The following is a 17175-nucleotide window of genomic DNA, read 5'->3' as shown; positions in this document are numbered from 1 at the left end:
CTTTCTTCTTTTGATAACCTGATTTCTGCTTTTTGGGCAGCATCATGTCGAGCCCCCAGGTCACTGAATCTGGGCTCACTGACGTTACACTTGTTGCCGGTCGCTGTCGGGTGGACTAAGCCAGTTTGCTCCTCCAAGAGGGGGGCCCCAGAATGTCCAATAAGTTGAGAGCATTTAATCATTAGTTATTATTAATCTCTATCTCTCTTCCACAGTGTGTCTTTTGTCCTGTCTCTCTCCCCCCCTCAGCAGATGACCCCCCCTCCCTGAGCCTGGTTCTGCTGGAGGTTTCTTCCTGTTAAAGGGAGTTTTTCCTTCCCACTGTCACCCAGTGCTGCTTATAGGGGGTCGTTTTGACTGTTGGGTTTTCTCTGTATTACTGTAGGGTCTTTACCTACAATACAAAGCACCTTGAGGCGACTTTTTTTGGTGATATATAAATAAAACTGAATTGGAATGAACCCTTTTACAGCTGGAATATGCTCCAGCCCTCTCACAACCCTGAAAAGAATAAGTGGAAGAAAATGGATGGATGGATTTTTATTTGTGCAACAACACAATGTTTTAATAGATAGGAAAGAGTATATTTGCTACCAAGATTTCCAGAATTTTCAAAACCAGGATTTTTTTTAATACTTCCTATTACATTAAAATACCAAAGAACGAGGTGAAATTAAATCCATCCATTCTCTTCCGGTTATCCTGTTCAGGGTCGTGAGGGGGCTGGAGCCTATCCCAGCTGCCATAGGGCGAGAGGCGGGGTACACCCTGTAGAGGTCTCCAGCCTGTCACACGGCTAACAGACACAGACATCCATTCACAAATATGGGCAATTTAGTATCACCAATGAACCTAACCCCAGTAACTGCATGTCTTTGGACTGTGGGAGGAAACCAGAGCACCTGGAGAAAATCCACATAGACACAGGGAGAACATGCAAACTCCCGTGAAATTAAATTTCAGACTTGAAAAAAAGATCAACATTTTATTTGTACATTTTTGGGCAATGGGGTCTGAAAAAAGTACTCTTTTTGGACTTCCGAAATTGTTTATAATTGTGAATGAACCCTTACCAAAGGAAAAAAAACAAAAACAAAAGATTATTGTAGTTTATTTAATGGAGATATTGCAGAATCATCCCTTCACAGTATGTAATTTTTCAGGGCTACAGACCCTCCAAGTACATAGAGGTCCTTATAAGTTTATCTCAAACAGATCAAATGTCCTGGGTACCAATGATTGTTTCTGTTCTTCTTAAATTGGTGCAGTTATTGAAACTACAAAATATTCCATGATCATGAAGAGAAAATATTTCTATAATTACCACTGATATGGTGGTTTCTTCAAAAATAATTGTGCTGACCAAAAACTGTATTTTGTGGGTGGCAGTGGCGCATTGGGTAGGTGCTCATCTCACAACCGGGGGGGTCACTGGTTTTAATCCCCATCTGAGCGAATGCTATTGTTCTGTCCCTGTGCAAGACACTTAATCCACATTGCCTGAGTGTGAATGTGGTTACTGTTTGGTGGTGGTTGGAGGGGCCATAGGCGCAAATTGGCAGCTACGCTTCTGTCAGACTGCGCCACGCCAGCTTACCACCAGTATGATTGAGGTGTGAATGAATAGTGCATGAAATTGTAAAGTGTCTTTGAGTACCTCGAAAAGCGCTATATAAGTCTAAGGCATTATTATTAAGTTTACACCCATGACTAACATCAAAAGCATTAAAAAGATTCAAAGCTAACTCAGTGGGCAGACAACTGAGACTTGGATTTCTACATCACTGAGTCATTCACAAAGATGCTGTGTTTGAATTGTAATACCTGCTCTGTACTTCCTAAATCTGTCCTCTTCCTGACAACACTTCCACATATTACTGCAATACAAAGAAAACCAAGATAAACTAATAAAAAGGAAACAAACAACAACATCTATGCTACTACAAATCCACACTTGGAACAAACTAAACTAAAACTAAAAGTACAAAAAAGAAAATTGAAAGTAATTAAACAAACACTATAGTAACCCTGACTTGGTTATTGCAGTGGTATAAATGGATATTAATGACCTGCTAATATTCATAACCACAGACAGGGTCACCTGTGAGAAATTATTTAGTTGAATAATTAAATTCTAATGAGACATGATGTCTGCAGTTATCGATGGCTGCTGCTTATTAAACAGAGTACTGCACTGACTCAACCAACCTTTAAGTACTTATTAAAGATAAAGTTTGGCTGCAGTATCAGTTGGATATAACAGACATTTCTATAATACATACACTACTACTAAATACTGCAGTTTCTAAAAGGATTCAAATTTAACTGGGAAACCTGGGATAACATTTTAAAGGATAAATAAAATTCCTCAAACACAAATAAAAACCTTGATGTATATATCTGTACTTGCAGCTTCCTAAATGTCAGATTCAGGATTATTCACTGCAAGTCCAGAAATCAGAGCTACCTCATCAGATCCAAGTGTAACATTAGCTGACACTGTTTACAGGAGATTCCATCGGAATTCTGTGGAGCCGGATCTCAAGGTTTTTAAGTTTGACCCTGCAACCAGAAGAGGATCTTTGTGTGTCTGCAGATTCATTGTGATCCAATGATGGGAATGATTTCAGCCCTGCATGATCTCGCTGATGTTTGGACAGAGCAGATAATGAAGTGAATGTTTTTGCACATTGGTAACAGTGAAACAGTTTCTTTGTAGCGTGGGATCGTTTGTGGTAGGTGTATGAACTGAGATTCTTGAAGCTCTTGTCACACTGGTCACAGCTGTAGTTCCCTTCAATGTGTGAACTTTCATGATCGTTACGACTACTTGAACACGAGAAGCTTTTGTCACAGTGTCTGCACTTGTATGGTTTCTCTCCTGTGTGGACTCGTTTATGTACTTTAAGATGAGTTGAAGTGATGAAGGATGACCCACACTGGTCACAGAGGTGCTTTTTAACCCCGCTGTGGATGAGTTCATGTTTTTTTAATTCACTTGCTGTGGGGAAGCTTCTCCCACATTCTTTGCAGTAGTTCAGTTTGTGTCCAGTGTGTCTACGCTGATGTCTTTGTAGGTTCTGCTGATGATTGAAAGTTTTCCCACAAAGGTCACAGCGAAATGCTTTCCCACCACCACAGCGATGACAGGGCTGAGAACTGGATCCATCTGTGTGGCTCTGCTTCTACACAAAGACACAAAGACAGAGTAAGTCAGAGAATCCTTCAACATTTTTATCCTGTACATCACCTGAAATAAAGAGCATCTCTGCCAACGTCCAATTACATTTTACTGTTTACATTATAACACTCAGCTTACTGGGATACAACAACTACAATACTACCACCATAATACTACAATTATACTCATTTAACACTATAATAACCTTAATGTCATACTAAATTACTACCACGTTATAAAACACCACATTTCTACATCAAGGAATACAGATGGATGAATACATTTTCAAATATATTAACAACTCTCTAGTAAGAAAGTTAAATAAACTATCCTGTTATGACTTTAATCTCTGCCAAACCGATTTGCTCAGGAACAAATAAAACAGTGTTCTAACTAGCAGTTGATCGCCAGGCTGAAGATTTCACCACTTCACTTTCGGAGCTCTGCTGTCACTGCATGTAGCAAACAGGAGCCCGCCCCGCGGACTCCGCCCCAGCTAGATCGCTGTTTGCGCCTGTATTATTTCACTGCAATTTGCAATCTACCACAGAGCACGGAAAGTCCACAATGTGCACGTTTGAGCTCCCTACAGTCATGCGCGTGCTGGATTTCGCGGGCTACAGAAATCGAAATGACAACCGGCCTCTTTTTAATATTGCACTTGCTTGAAGTTTTCCTTTGTACTGTGTTTTACTGTTCTGAAGCACTTCATGGCAGCTGCCTTGAGAGGTGCTATATAAATAACCAGTCTACATGTGCTTTATGGACATGGAGAAGGCTTGTAAAAGAAAAGGAAAGGAGCTTCTTCTGAAGGGGGCTGGCCTCTCCCTTAGGGATAGGGTGAGGAGTGCGGCCATTGGGGAGGGGCTCAGAGTAAAGCCTTTGCTCCTTCACATCAAGACGAGCCAGTTGAGGTGGCTCGGGCATCGGATAAGAAATAATTTTTCATATTAACAATTCATCTGCATATTTTAAACTTCCAAACCATACAAATTAATATAAACAAGTAACAAAAAAACCTCTTTGTTACAGTGCCTCTGTGCTATCTATCAGTCCAGCTTTGTCCAGCCATTGGTAGGACTCTATGTCAGCCATTTCTTCTATCTGCCGGTGGTACATACCATGCAGAGGCCTGTCCTTCCATGCTGGTTCCTGTTCTTCCTCCAATTCTTTCTCGGGTTTCTGCTGCCTGAGGTACTCACTAAGCACACGATCCTTTGTGGCCATCTTCCTGATGTATTCATGGATCGTCGTCGTTTCATCTAGAGCAGGGGTTCTGACACTCCTCGGCCACCTTCCACTTAGCGTACAGTCTCAGGGTGCTGGATTTGGGGTGAAACCCCTCATGCATGGTAAGGAGCTTTCTTGTCTTGACATCAGTGGCTTCTATCTGTTCCTTTGGCCAGCTTATTATCCCAGCAGGGTATCTGACAACTAGCAGGGCATAGATGTTGATATCCTGGATCTTGTTTTTCCCCATTCAGTTGACTCTTAAGGACTTGCCTTACTCTTTCCAAGGTACCTGTAGCTGTCCTCAATATCTGCAGTGTTGCCTTCTGGTAGCGTAATCCCCTCAGTTCTGACTACTTTTCCTGTCTACTTTTGCTGTGGATCAGTGAATCAATATCTCGTTCACTCTTAGCATACAGCTTAATGTCATCCGTGTACAGGAGGTGGCTGATGTTTCCTCCATTCCGTAGTTTGTATCTGTAGCCAGTCTTGTTGATGATCTGGCTGAGGGGATTCAGGCCTATGCAGAACAGCAGTGGGGACAGAGTATCTCCTTGGTAAATCCCACACTTGATGTTGACTTGTGCAATGGGCTTGGAGTTGGCCTCTTGTTTTGTTCTCCACATACCCATTGAGTTCTTGATGAAGGCTCTTAGGGTCCTGTTGATCTTATACAGTTCTAGGCATTCCAAGATTCATGTGTGCAGCATCAAGTCATAGGCCTTCTTGTAGTCAATCCAGGCGGCGCACAGGTTGGTCAGTCAGGTCTTACAGTCTCGAGTGACTGCTCTATCTACATCTACTATGTTCAAGATGGCAGCGCACACAGCGGCTCACGGCTCTTCCTTTCAGTGCTCTTTTTTGTAGTTTTTGTATTTCTTATTTGCTAGTTTTTGTGCATTTGTCTCCGCAAACAACTGCTAGACACACCAGGATCTTGTGGACATTGGCTACCGGTACAAGATTTCAGTATCGAGTGATTTTCACTACACTCATAACATCCCAGATAACATAGTGAGACCGCCGTGTGCTCCGTGGATTGTTATCGGGTTCGGAAGGCACTGCCGATTGCGGAGGGAGAGGAAGCAGAAGCAGGGCTGCTGGTCCGGCCTTATGCCGAAGCTAAAATGCCAACCACACAGGCCTCCTTTGCCGAGCCTGTATCTCTCAATGCCAGGTCCATGGTAAATAAATCGGAAAACCTAGAATTACAGCTGGCTGGAAATTGCCATGTTCGTGACTGTTGTGTAATGATTATCACCAAGAACTGGCTAAACCCACAAATTCCCGATGCTAGCGTGCAGCTAGCAGGTCGCACTCTGCAACGCGGGGATCGGACGAAGGACTCCGGTAAGAGCAGGGGAGTGGGTCTCTGTATTTATGTGCATGAGGACTGGTTTAACAATGGAACAATCATAGACAAACATTGTTCCTCAGACCTTGAGTCTGTAAGATGTCGGCCTTTTTTTTCCTCCCTAGAGAGCGAACAGTAGTGAGCGTCACAGCTGTATATACAGCTCCCGATGCTAATGTTAGCATGGCACTCTCTCTCCTGCTGAACACCATTAACGAACAGCAGCGGGCCCACCCTGACAGTGTTCATATTATCGCGGGAGACTTTAACAAGGCCAACTTAAAGACTGTACTCCCAAAATTCCACCAACATGTCAAATGTTCTACAAGAGGGGAGAACACTCTTGACCATGTTTATTCCAACATTAAGCACGCTTACAGAGCCAAACCCCTCCCCCACCTCGGCCTGTCCGGCGCGTGCTCCTGGCAGTGAACCCCAGGAAGGCTGCTGGACCAGACGGATTACCTGGCAAGGTGATCAGAGCGTGTGCCCACTAGGTCACGCTGATTCTCACCAGGATTTTCACCCTCTCCCTGGCCCAAGCAGTCATCCCCTCCCTGCCTAAAAACAGCCACAATCATCCCCATGCCCAAAAGGTCATCTATCACCAGCCTAAATGATTACCGCCCTGCGTCCCTCACACCAGTAATCCTGAAGTGCTTTGAGAAGCTGGTTCAAAGACCCCCGCCCCCGACACCCATCAGTTTGCATATGGTGCAAACAGATCCACAGAGGACGCCATCGCTGTAGCTCTCCACTCTGTGTTGAGCCACTTCGAGCAGCAGCAGAGCTACACTCGCATGCTCTTTGTGGATTACAGCTCAGCGTTCAACACAATCATCCCGGACATTCTCACCACCAAAATGCACACCCTGGGCCTCCCCCCTCTCACATGTTCCTGGATCAAGGACTTCTTAACCAACCGGCCCCAGACTGTGAGACTTGGCCCCATCTCTCCTCCACCCGCACACTGAGCCCTGGCTCCCCACAGAGCTGTGTGCTGAGACCCATGACTGCAGTCTGGCCAACAATAAAAAACAATATTGTTAAATTTGCTGACGACACCACAGTGGTCGGACTCATCTCAAGGGGAGATGAGGCAGCTTACAGAGAGGAGGTCCTGAAACTGACAGCCTGGTGTTCAGAGAACAACCTGCACTGAACACCATGAAAACCAAAGAGATCATCATCGACTTCAGGAAGCACAGGACTGACCCAGCTCCCCTCTACATCAACGGCGAGCATGTGGAGAGGGTCCACACCTTCAGGTTTCTCGGTGTCCTCATCTCTGCTGATCTCTCTTGGTCAGATAACATCACAGCTGTTATCAAGAAGGCTCAGCAGCGACTTCACTTCCTGAGGGTCCTCAGGAAGAACAACTTGGACTCAAACCTGCTGCTGACCTTCTACCGCTCATCCACTGAGAGCCTGATGATGTACTGTATCACAGTATGGTACGGCAGCTGCACTGAGGCAGACAGGGGGAGGCTTCAGAGGTTAGTCAAGACAGCACAGAGAATCATTGGCTGCCCTCTCCCCTCCCTGATGGACATCTACACCTCCCGCTGCATCAGCAGAGCAGGAACATCATCAAGGACAGCTCACACCCTGGCTTTGACCTGTTTGACCTGCTGCCCTCTGGCAGGAGCTACAGGTGCATCAAAGCCAGAACAAACAGACTCAAGAACAGTTTCTTCGCCAGAGCAATCACCACCCTGAACTCACACACTCACCCACTGTAACTGTGCAACACCCACATCTCTGTGTAATATTATATCATTCATACTGAACAATATCTGTCACTCCTATATCATGTAAAATCCAATATTCATTCACTAGTGCAATATTCATTCACTAGTGCAATATTCATTCAACATCTTCATTATTATATGTAGACTTTTTTTTTAAATTTTTTTACAACATATATATTTTTATATATTCTCTTATTTTATGACAATAAAGGCTTCTTTAGCCAGTAGGCGTGAATCATATCAGGGCCTGGTGCTGTCCAGCTCTTCATATGTGAGACTCTTTCTTGGATGTCTGCCACTGTGATGGTTACTGGGGCCTGTTCAGGGAGGTTGCTGTGGTCTGCTCTTAGATCCACTAGCCACTGAGCATTGGTGGTGTGTGACTCACCCTTCTCTCATATGCTCTTCCAGTATTGCTCTGACTCCAGCCTAGGTGGGGGTGCTGTTCTCATATTTAAACTCTTATCAGAGTACGAGTAGAAATTATTTTTGTACTTTATAATTTTATGACAAATTTATTTTTATTCTATATACACCAGACTGAAGAAGGAGCCACTGTAAACCAACACAGAGAAAATATATGCTGAAATAATACCATGATATAACAGGAAATGGCCAGAATCACTACAGAAAAGTAATAATTAAGATTTTTATAACATGGAAATAAAAATCATAACTGAAATTAAAATGTGATGGCTGTCCCAGCACTGCCTTAACATGTAGTAGAGTTGTTACCATGCTAACACAATTTAATGAGCAGAGTTGTTCCAATCAGGCTAAAATTACAAGCTCAAAAAAATACATACCTCACAGTAACTGCACTTGTAGAGTCTCTTTCTGCTGTGGATCTGTTGGTGTCTTCTCAGATAATCTGGAGCTTTAAAAGTCTTATCACACATGTCACATTTATGAGGTGTGTCCACAGTGTGGGCAAATCTGTGGGACTGTAACTGTGATTGTGTTCCAAACTTTTTACCACACTGATCACAGCAATACGCATTATGTCCAGTATGAATGCGCAGATGTGCATTTCGGTGCCCTAGTTGGCTAAAAGTCTTTTTACAATAATCACAACTGTATGCCTTAATTCCAGAGTGGGTAACTTGATGCTTTTGTAAGCTGTTTTTTTGAGTAAAAGCTTTACCACACTGATCACAGCTGTAGGGTTTCTTTCCACTGTGAATGAGTTGGTGGGTTTTTAAATTTCCAGCCTGAGTAAAAGACTTTCCACACAAGTTACAACTGAATGGTCTTTCTCCACTGTGAACGACTTGATGCCTTTTTAATGAACGATTACAAGTAAAATTCATCTCACACTGATCACAGCTGAATGGTTTCTCTCCAGTGTGGACGATTTGATGACTTTTTAATGAACTTTTCCTAGTAAAATCCTTCCCACACTGATCACAGGTGTATTTTTCTTCTCTCCTCTTTCTGTGACGTTTGTCAGCCTCCTGAGAGCGTTGACTTCTCGCTCCATGTTGGTACTGCAGTGACAGATACAAACAGAGACAGTGAGTGAAATGCAGACATGGAATAACCTGAACCTTCAAAACCCATTAATATTAGAGGTGTTTTTTGGTATCCCCAAAACACCAAAAAGCTCTATTACCACCACCTATTGGTGACAATAATGCATTACATGCCCCCATGTAAGGGGGTGTGGGGGGTGGGGGGTATAAATTTAAGTAAAATAATTTCAAAACAATAATTGGACATCCTGGTTATAAGGAATCACAACAGTTCAGCTTCAGAAGGCCCAAAGATAGGGCAACACTGCAAATGGCTAAAAGCCATCCTGGAAATTAGCTTTATCTGTGGGCTAACAGACACATCCTGGTAAAAGAAGAATCCACACAGCATTAATTGGACATCCTGGTTACACAGCACTACTGCAGGCCACATGAATGCTATAAAAAGGCAGCAAAAACACAATTTTCCAAGTACTGTATGCATATATTTCCCAACAAATGAAGCAAATCTGAGCTCTCTCACTGAATTTCTCCACAGTGCTGAGCTGCAGGTTGTGATGGTAGTTGTTGTTCTGCTCTGCAGCCTCTGAGTTTGGTGTAGCAGCACATGAAGCAGCTCTCCACCTTCTGCAGCTTCTGCTCAGAGTGACCCTGAAGCTTGAAGCAGATCTTCAGAGCAGAACAAGAACTACTGCCACCAGCTGCAGTCCAACACAGTGGAGTTGGAGTGGGTTGAACCACAGGATGAGAGACTCTGGGGATCACCACAACAGCAGCATGAACAGCTACTGGGACAGCATTTCCAAACCAGTAAGAACTGGAAACAAACTGGTTGGAAAACAATGATCTCTAATGAGGAGAGAGTGGAAAAGTGCTATGAAAATATGAAATGTGTAATTATAACAGTAATGAAAATGACATTATAGATCAAATACTGTTCAATGAAAATGATGTATTGTGTGATAAACTGTGGGTTTGATCTGAATCTTGATTATTAATGTCTTTGTTTCAGTGTCCTGTTAAAATGTGACCTTTTTATTTGGTCTTGTTGTAACTTCAGTGCTAACTGGGACCATAATAAACCAAACCAACAGCAGCTGATGAAGTCACACAGTTTCAATATTAGTGTAACACTGAGATTTTTCTCACCTGTTGTGTTGAACTCATTGTTTCCTCTGTAGAGGCTGAAAATGTTCCTCTGCTGCTCCGTCAGACTCTCCTCCTCCTGATGATCAGCTGCAGGAGAACAGATCTTTATTAGAAGCTATCACACTGCACTGTTTGGGGGAACGAGCCCTTTAAGGCTGCATTTGGATTTATACACTTGTGGTGCTTCAAGAGCTGCACATGAAGCACCACAATACATTTTTCTTTTCAATGCGTTCAAATATGAACTCCATTTTATTCAATTTTGTTAACATCTTCCTGTGCATTAATTTATAGCAGTGTGAGTCATTCAAATGAGACTTTTTAGCACTGGCGGCCAGTGTTGCCGACTTAGTGACTTTTCAGACCCATTCCAAAAAGCTAGTCACTTTTTGGAAAACAAAGTTTTCTATCGCTGTTTGACTGCATGGTGTGTATTACAGGAGAAAAGTGAAGCGATGTTCACGGCTGTGAATTAGGTTGGGCTCTAAGGCTGAACTTGCTGCTTTGTATCAGTTCATATCACAGATAAAAGGACACAAAGTGCGTACTTGTCTAATCTCTGTCTGTGTTTCCCTCTGTGCTGCACACAGATGCTGCAGTAGTTTGGTTTGGACCCTAAAACGTATTTGCAGTAGGGACGTGTGATATATATCGTCTACGATAATATCGTAATTGCTGTGTTAACAATGTCTGAGCTGACGTTATTGAGTATGCTAAAGACGGGAAAAAAGAAAAAAAAAAAAATCAAAACTCCTCGGCTGCACACTTTACTACTTCATACTTTAGTACAGGCTGCTGCACATGCGCATTGAGAGTGCCCACACTGTGTGCTAGTATAGCTGCCTAAACAACACACCTAAAACTGAAAATGAGTGAACACACTGCACCAGGGGAAGAAATTCACACATCACAGCCTCGCAGTCTACTGCCTTAGATTTAATTCCTAGGCGAGGAGGTGGTTTGAATTTGAAAAGACTGACATTGATCAAAAGACGGCAGTTTGTTCCTTCATTATATATATATATATATATATATATATATATATATATATACACACACACACACACTAAATTATATTCTGTAATTCGTGACTGGGCTATAAACTGCAAACCACGTCATCTTTCGGTTTCAAGACACACTAAAGTTCCACACATACATTCATATCTTTGCATAAAATTGTAGTTGTTTGCACGTTGTGTCAGTTTAATCCTGAAATGAGCAGATGGTTATGGACGGTAGGCGCTTTAAGCTAAGCGCTGTAGCTTTAAGGAGCTGCGCGCTCCCGTGGACCGCGTTGCAGCCGTAGAATTTAGGAGTTGCGCGTTCCAGCGGTCCGCAATGGATTTCTGGCAGCCGATCACTTTCTTTTGCACAACACCGGTGTTCCGTCGAGTCGCGTTTCCCCATCAGATACTGTTTCCCCACCGTCTCCTCGCCGCTCCGCCCACGCGGCAAAAAGCGGTATCTGATGGCTGTCATTGGGTCATCAGTTACTGTTCCCCCACTTTATTATAGGGGGAACGGTATGTGATGGGTGACATAAAGCCATCAGATACCGCTTTTGCCGCGTGGGCGGCTCTTGGGCGGCGCGGAGCGGCGAGGAGACGGTGGGGAAACAGTATCTGATGGGGAAACGCAACTCGACGGAACACCGGCACCTCGACAGTGGACACGTAGATCTGTCCATCTAAGCCAGCATTGCATCCGCACAGCCACCGCTACCAGCACGCTAATGTGACGCTGTTTGTTAGACTGAGTGATCCGCAAACCTGGTGGTACATACTGAGCATGTGGGAAATCCTGAGCCACATTTATTTCCACGCACGGATCTGAACACGCACGCAGGTAGTTCTGCTACAATAACAGCCCCACAGGCTGCTGAGAGACTTTGTGCTCCACCTTCTGCCAGCATGCTGAGCTAATGATTAGCTGCTGTTGGTCTCCAAACACTCTCTCACTCTCCTCTCAGCGTGTTCACCATAAAGTGAACAGACACCGAGGAGAGCAGCAGAAGAGCTCATTCAGGAGCTCAGCTGCAGATGAACTGAGCTCACATTAAAGTAGCTCCTGCTTACCTTTAGATGAGCCCGGACCGCAGACACAAACAAAGCTGCAGCGCCGCTTCTTCTTCTTCTACTTCCGGCTGGCAAACAATGAATGTGCGCGTTACCGCCGCCAGCTGGTGAGGAGGAGCTGAAACACTGCTTCATGAATTGAGCTGTGAGTGAACTTTGACCTCTGCGAGGTTTCTTCCGCTTTGTGACAGCGTAACAAAAGCTGCTCTGTGCTTTCATGCTGTCCACAATGATCACATGTCCCTGCTGAGCTTCTCTGTTATCAACAGTGTTCTGGTTCATCTTCATCTGAGAGTCTCCTCTCTGCTCATTCCTCCTGTTTCCCTGTGGATCCTGGAAAACCAGCTTCCTCTGCTTTACTCCTCTCCTTTTCCCTCTCTTTTTCTTCATCTCCTTTCTTCAGCAGGGACAGCCATGTTTGAGGAAACTCTCTCATTTCCACACTGACAGAACCGTGATGGTTTGATGTGATGGAGCTCTGATTGAATCAGTTGGATCCTTTTCCTCGGTGATCTTTAACTGTTAGATGCTCTCAGAGGCTGGTCGGTGAGCACAGCTGAACCCAGCATCCCTGTACAGTACACGGTCACGGCGGCCGGCCAGGTCGCCCTTTGCACACTGAGTTTCAGTTTCTTCCTCCTGGATGAAGGTTTGTGGACCCAGAGTGCAGAACAATTAGGTTTAAAGCAGCTTTGTTCCAGCAGCATTGATCACAGGATCCAATCAGAACAAATCTGCCTGCAGGCACAACTAAAAGAACCTGAAGCTGAGCCTGTGATGGGCTCAGCCCTGTCACCAATTGCAATGTAAACCAGAGTCAGAGCCCTCGAGCAACAAGCTGTGTCTGTGGATGCTGTGGAGCCAAAAATGGTTAAAAACTCGATCAGTTTGTGTGATTTTAACAAGTAAATGAGACTCATGTTCAATAAATGCAGCTAAGACATCACATGTTGCAGCAACTTTCACATTAGTGTCTGAAATAGGAACTCTGAGCAGTCTTTACCAAGTCAAGAGTACATCTGACTTCAAATAGGAAGTACTTCCTGCAGTTTTTGTTGTGTTACGTACATTTCAGTATGAGTTAGCTGCACTTTGTTAATACAGCACACATTTCTGACTCCACTTGGTTTGTTTCTTTGCTAAATCAGTTTCCAGCTTTTTCTTAGTCAGTGAAGCTAACTGGAGTTTAGAGTGATTAGATTAGAAACTACCTGAAAGGATAAAAACGATGGTGAAATTAACTGAAACTTTCATCAACCAATGAAAACAAGACGAAATTGCTTGGCGGGGACGACATCCAATCAGAACTGATTTAATTTTGTGATGGGCGGGACAAGTTAGGAAACTATCCAATCAAATGCACAGCTGCACAAATTTGCTCTAAACCCGGAAGACCAAACTAGCCTGTGATTGGTCGTTACCTCTGACAGAACTAAGTGATGTAAAGAATGTCAGCATCGAGAAAGAGAAGGGCCGATGTATGGACACATTTGTCCTTTGATGTTGTGACAAACATTCAAGCTTTCATAATATTCCATAACTTTTAATAATTGTTTAATTTTGTGTAAGTGTGTATAATGACTAATTCAAGGGAACTGAAGAAAAAGCATTTACGTTTTACACCCTTTATATTTTAGTCGCCTTTAATTTTAGTAGACTATATTCTGCGATAATTAGTCGACTAAAACTAGACTAAAATTAAAACTATTCAGATGACTAAATTATGACGGACTAAAACTAAAACTAAAACTAAATCAAAATTTGCTGTCAAAATTAACACTGGATGGCAGCACAGGAAAGGTTTCCTTCCACTATAGGGGAAAGTTCGCGTTGGATAAAAATGTTAGTTTGGGGATGCTGTTGGGGCTCAGAGGTTGAGCAGATGACCACGTACACTGCATGGCAGTATGGGAAGCACAGGTTCAAGTCCCAGCTTGTCATCATTTACTATGTTTTCCCCTGGCTCTGTCCACTGCAAAGTATCAAATAAAGCCATAGAAGTCCAAAAGAAAGATGTTGTTTCAAAGGCTCTGTGAAGCTTCCCTCACTGTTCAGTCTGGTCTTCGCTCCAGGACCTGAAAATATTCATGCAGCTCCAAGTTTGATGGGTAAATGTTTGGTTAATACTCTGAGAAGACCATCTCTAAGAGAGCGAACTATTAAGTGTAGCTGCCTCTTAACAGTTTCTGTTCTCAGTTCACAAAGAAAAACCACTGACATAACCAGAAAAAACTTTATTAAAACAATTGTCATCAACTGTCTTCATAGTTTCATGTACAGTAAAAGCATTTAAAGTGGTAAAACTTGGAAAATGGTAAACTGAAGATCAAGAAACCAATAAAATCATGAACTCAGTCTAACCTTTCTGTCTATGTTTCTTACCATAAAGGATCTCTACATACATTTAGTGACAACGGGTAGATCTGAGGTCTGCATCCGCTGACCCTAACACTGAGGATCAGGAGAAGCAGTCACACAATGCTGGTTATCACCTAGCTAAGTTTACCCCAGGCTTCCCCTGCATATTTTTGTGTGGGAGTCGGTTCCTGACTGTGAGCATTTTTTTTGGGGGGGGCTGACATACAGTAGAAGGAGAGGCTCCTGCAAAGTGCTATACTATCACTTGGAGACCGGAACAAGCTAGAGGAAGTTGCGCTTTGCATAGATGCTACATGCGGGAATGATGAGGAAAATGAGTGGCAGAAAATCCTCTGCCTCTCAAAGGAGCGCACCTCGCAGACTCCGCCTCGGATGGGTCGCTGCTTTTATTGGCGCTTACGCCTGCATCATTTCACCGCAGTTTGCAATCTACCACAGAGCACGGACAGTTTCATTCACAATGTGCACGTTTGATCTCACTATAGTCATGTGTGCGCTTGATTTTCGTGGGCTACAGAAACTAAAATGACAACCGGTATGAACGCAAAAAGTAAGAGGGAAAATGAAGGTGTGTGATCCAGATGGGAAAAAAAGTGCTGAAATGGCCCTTTATTGAAGTTTCACAAATCAGATAAAGGTTTCACAAATCACAAAGTGTGTTTAAAGTATTCTGCTATTAGTGCAGAATAATCTAGTCCAGGTTTGAAGTGTGTAGGTGTTGTAGATTTTTAACTAGAGCAGATTAAAGATGCTGAAGGTGGCGAAAAATTAAGTGGAATGGCCCTTTAGCCATTTCCCGAATCGGAAGCTGCAATCGGAAACCAACTTCAGCTTCGTATTTGTGGGGAATTATCAAGATTTGGACTGGAAACAGCCTTCAAAGGTAGGGAACTCAAATTACTAGTTTTGGGTATTAGTTTAAAATACCCTGTGGTGTATATGCTGTGATTGTTGTGCCTGGGAATGGCATACATGTTGGAAAGAGGAGAGCCGTAGCTTTCTTTTGATGTGCGTGTGTGTGTGGACCAACCAGGGACAGAAATTTGGCTGTAGAGTCAGAGAAGCTGCGGGACGGCCCGGATACGGGCCCAGGATTGATAAATTGTTTTTAAACTATACTCCATAATCAGACTTCCTCTGACTACAATAACTAAATTGTTCAAAAGATTTATGGAAACAAGAAAAAAATTTTCTTTAATGAAGAAACATCAAATCAGTCCAACATTTTTCATGGATCCCAATCACTCTACAGACTTCACTGTCTGTGTAGCATAGATCTTTGTACTTTTTAATTTCATGTTATTGTAACTGCAGCTTCCTGTCCTTCATCACCGTGTATGCTTTTCTTCAAACTGGTCAGACTGGATTAGAGTAAAGTGACATGTTGACATGAAAGCTTAAAGTGAATACACTGATGACACATATAGCACACCCAAACTTTAAGGGGGAGCAGAGAACAGGTGTGCTGATGGATGAAGGAAACACGCTCAGCCCACCTACAGGGCAGGTGGGGAAAAGCAGGTATTGATAAAGGGTTACAAACAATTTTTATAAATAATACAAAAAAGAAAAAAAAGATTGGATTTGTATCGGTATCGGCAGATATCCAAATGTAAAATATCGATAACGTATCGGACATAAAAAAGTGGTATCGTGCCATCTCCAGTATAAATCAATATTAATGACCTGCTAACTTGCGCAACCACAGACAGCCTGTTAAAAAGTAACTGGGAAAGCATTTAAGGCCACTAAAATTCCTCAAACATTAAAAAAAATTGTATGTATTATAACTGAAAATTGAGAAAATATTAAATCTAACTGGGATAAGACTTAAAAAAACACAGTATACTATACTATACTGAACAACAGTATAGTAATAAGATTCTTCAAAGAAAAACTTGAAACTTGTATACTTTTGCCACCTCTGAATAAGTTTATTAATTGTTTCAAACCTGATGATTTTCCCCATTTTCCTTTTGTAAAGAGGATGTTGAATCTTTTTCTCTTGTTTCACCTGAGTTCACGTTCAAGAAATTTTGAACTCAAATCTCCCGAATGATCTGACTAATAATAAATAGCATTTAATATCAAACTTTTGCAAAGGTTTTGAGAAACAGAAATTACTGAACAATATCTCAACTCCTAATCATAAATATTGCTGGCAAAATGACTTATTCAGTTTGTTCACACAGTGCTGTAGTATTTCTACTTGTGCTTTACTTTTCATCACTCTCTGTGATGTTGTGTTATGTGACATGCCTGTGCTTGTGTGGAATTTTACCTTTCAAATTCACTGTTGATCGAATGGATGGAGGGAAAAAAAGGGTGGGGCAGTCAAAGAGCATTTGAAGCTACAAGAACACAAGTTGAGACAGCAACACTTTGAGGAGTAGAGATTCTTCTTATTCTGAACAGGTTGAAGAGACTGTAAGTTTCCTTTCCTTCCTTTTTTAACTTGTTATAGATTACTAATTGACTGGAATCAAACAGTTTAATGAACAGCTAATGTCTGATTGATTTTTTTTTCAGAAAACGTTTTAGCCATTTCAAGCATATTGGTCACTGTGGTGAACAGTTATTCAAA

The 17175-nt window shown here is 42.6% G+C and overlaps 1 protein-coding gene across 1 annotated transcript; it reads right to left on the bottom strand.

Moving 5' to 3' along the window:
* Positions 1–467: 467 nt before the first annotated feature.
* Positions 468–10159, bottom strand: LOC115791328 (zinc finger protein 665-like). Its single transcript, XM_030745501.1, has 3 exons — positions 10138–10159; positions 8323–9003; positions 468–3185 (listed from the first exon to the last, which is right to left on the bottom strand). The coding sequence occupies exons 1-3, from the start codon at positions 10153–10155 to the stop codon at positions 2490–2492; spliced, it is 1395 nt and encodes a 464-aa protein (XP_030601361.1). The 5' UTR covers positions 10156–10159; the 3' UTR covers positions 468–2489.
* Positions 10160–17175: the final 7016 nt, after the last annotated feature.

This window comes from Archocentrus centrarchus, chromosome 2 (genome assembly GCF_007364275.1).
Source record: "Archocentrus centrarchus isolate MPI-CPG fArcCen1 chromosome 2, fArcCen1, whole genome shotgun sequence".
Taxonomy (NCBI): Eukaryota; Metazoa; Chordata; class Actinopteri; order Cichliformes; family Cichlidae; genus Archocentrus; species Archocentrus centrarchus.
This window is presented reverse-complemented; position numbering and strand designations above follow the sequence as displayed.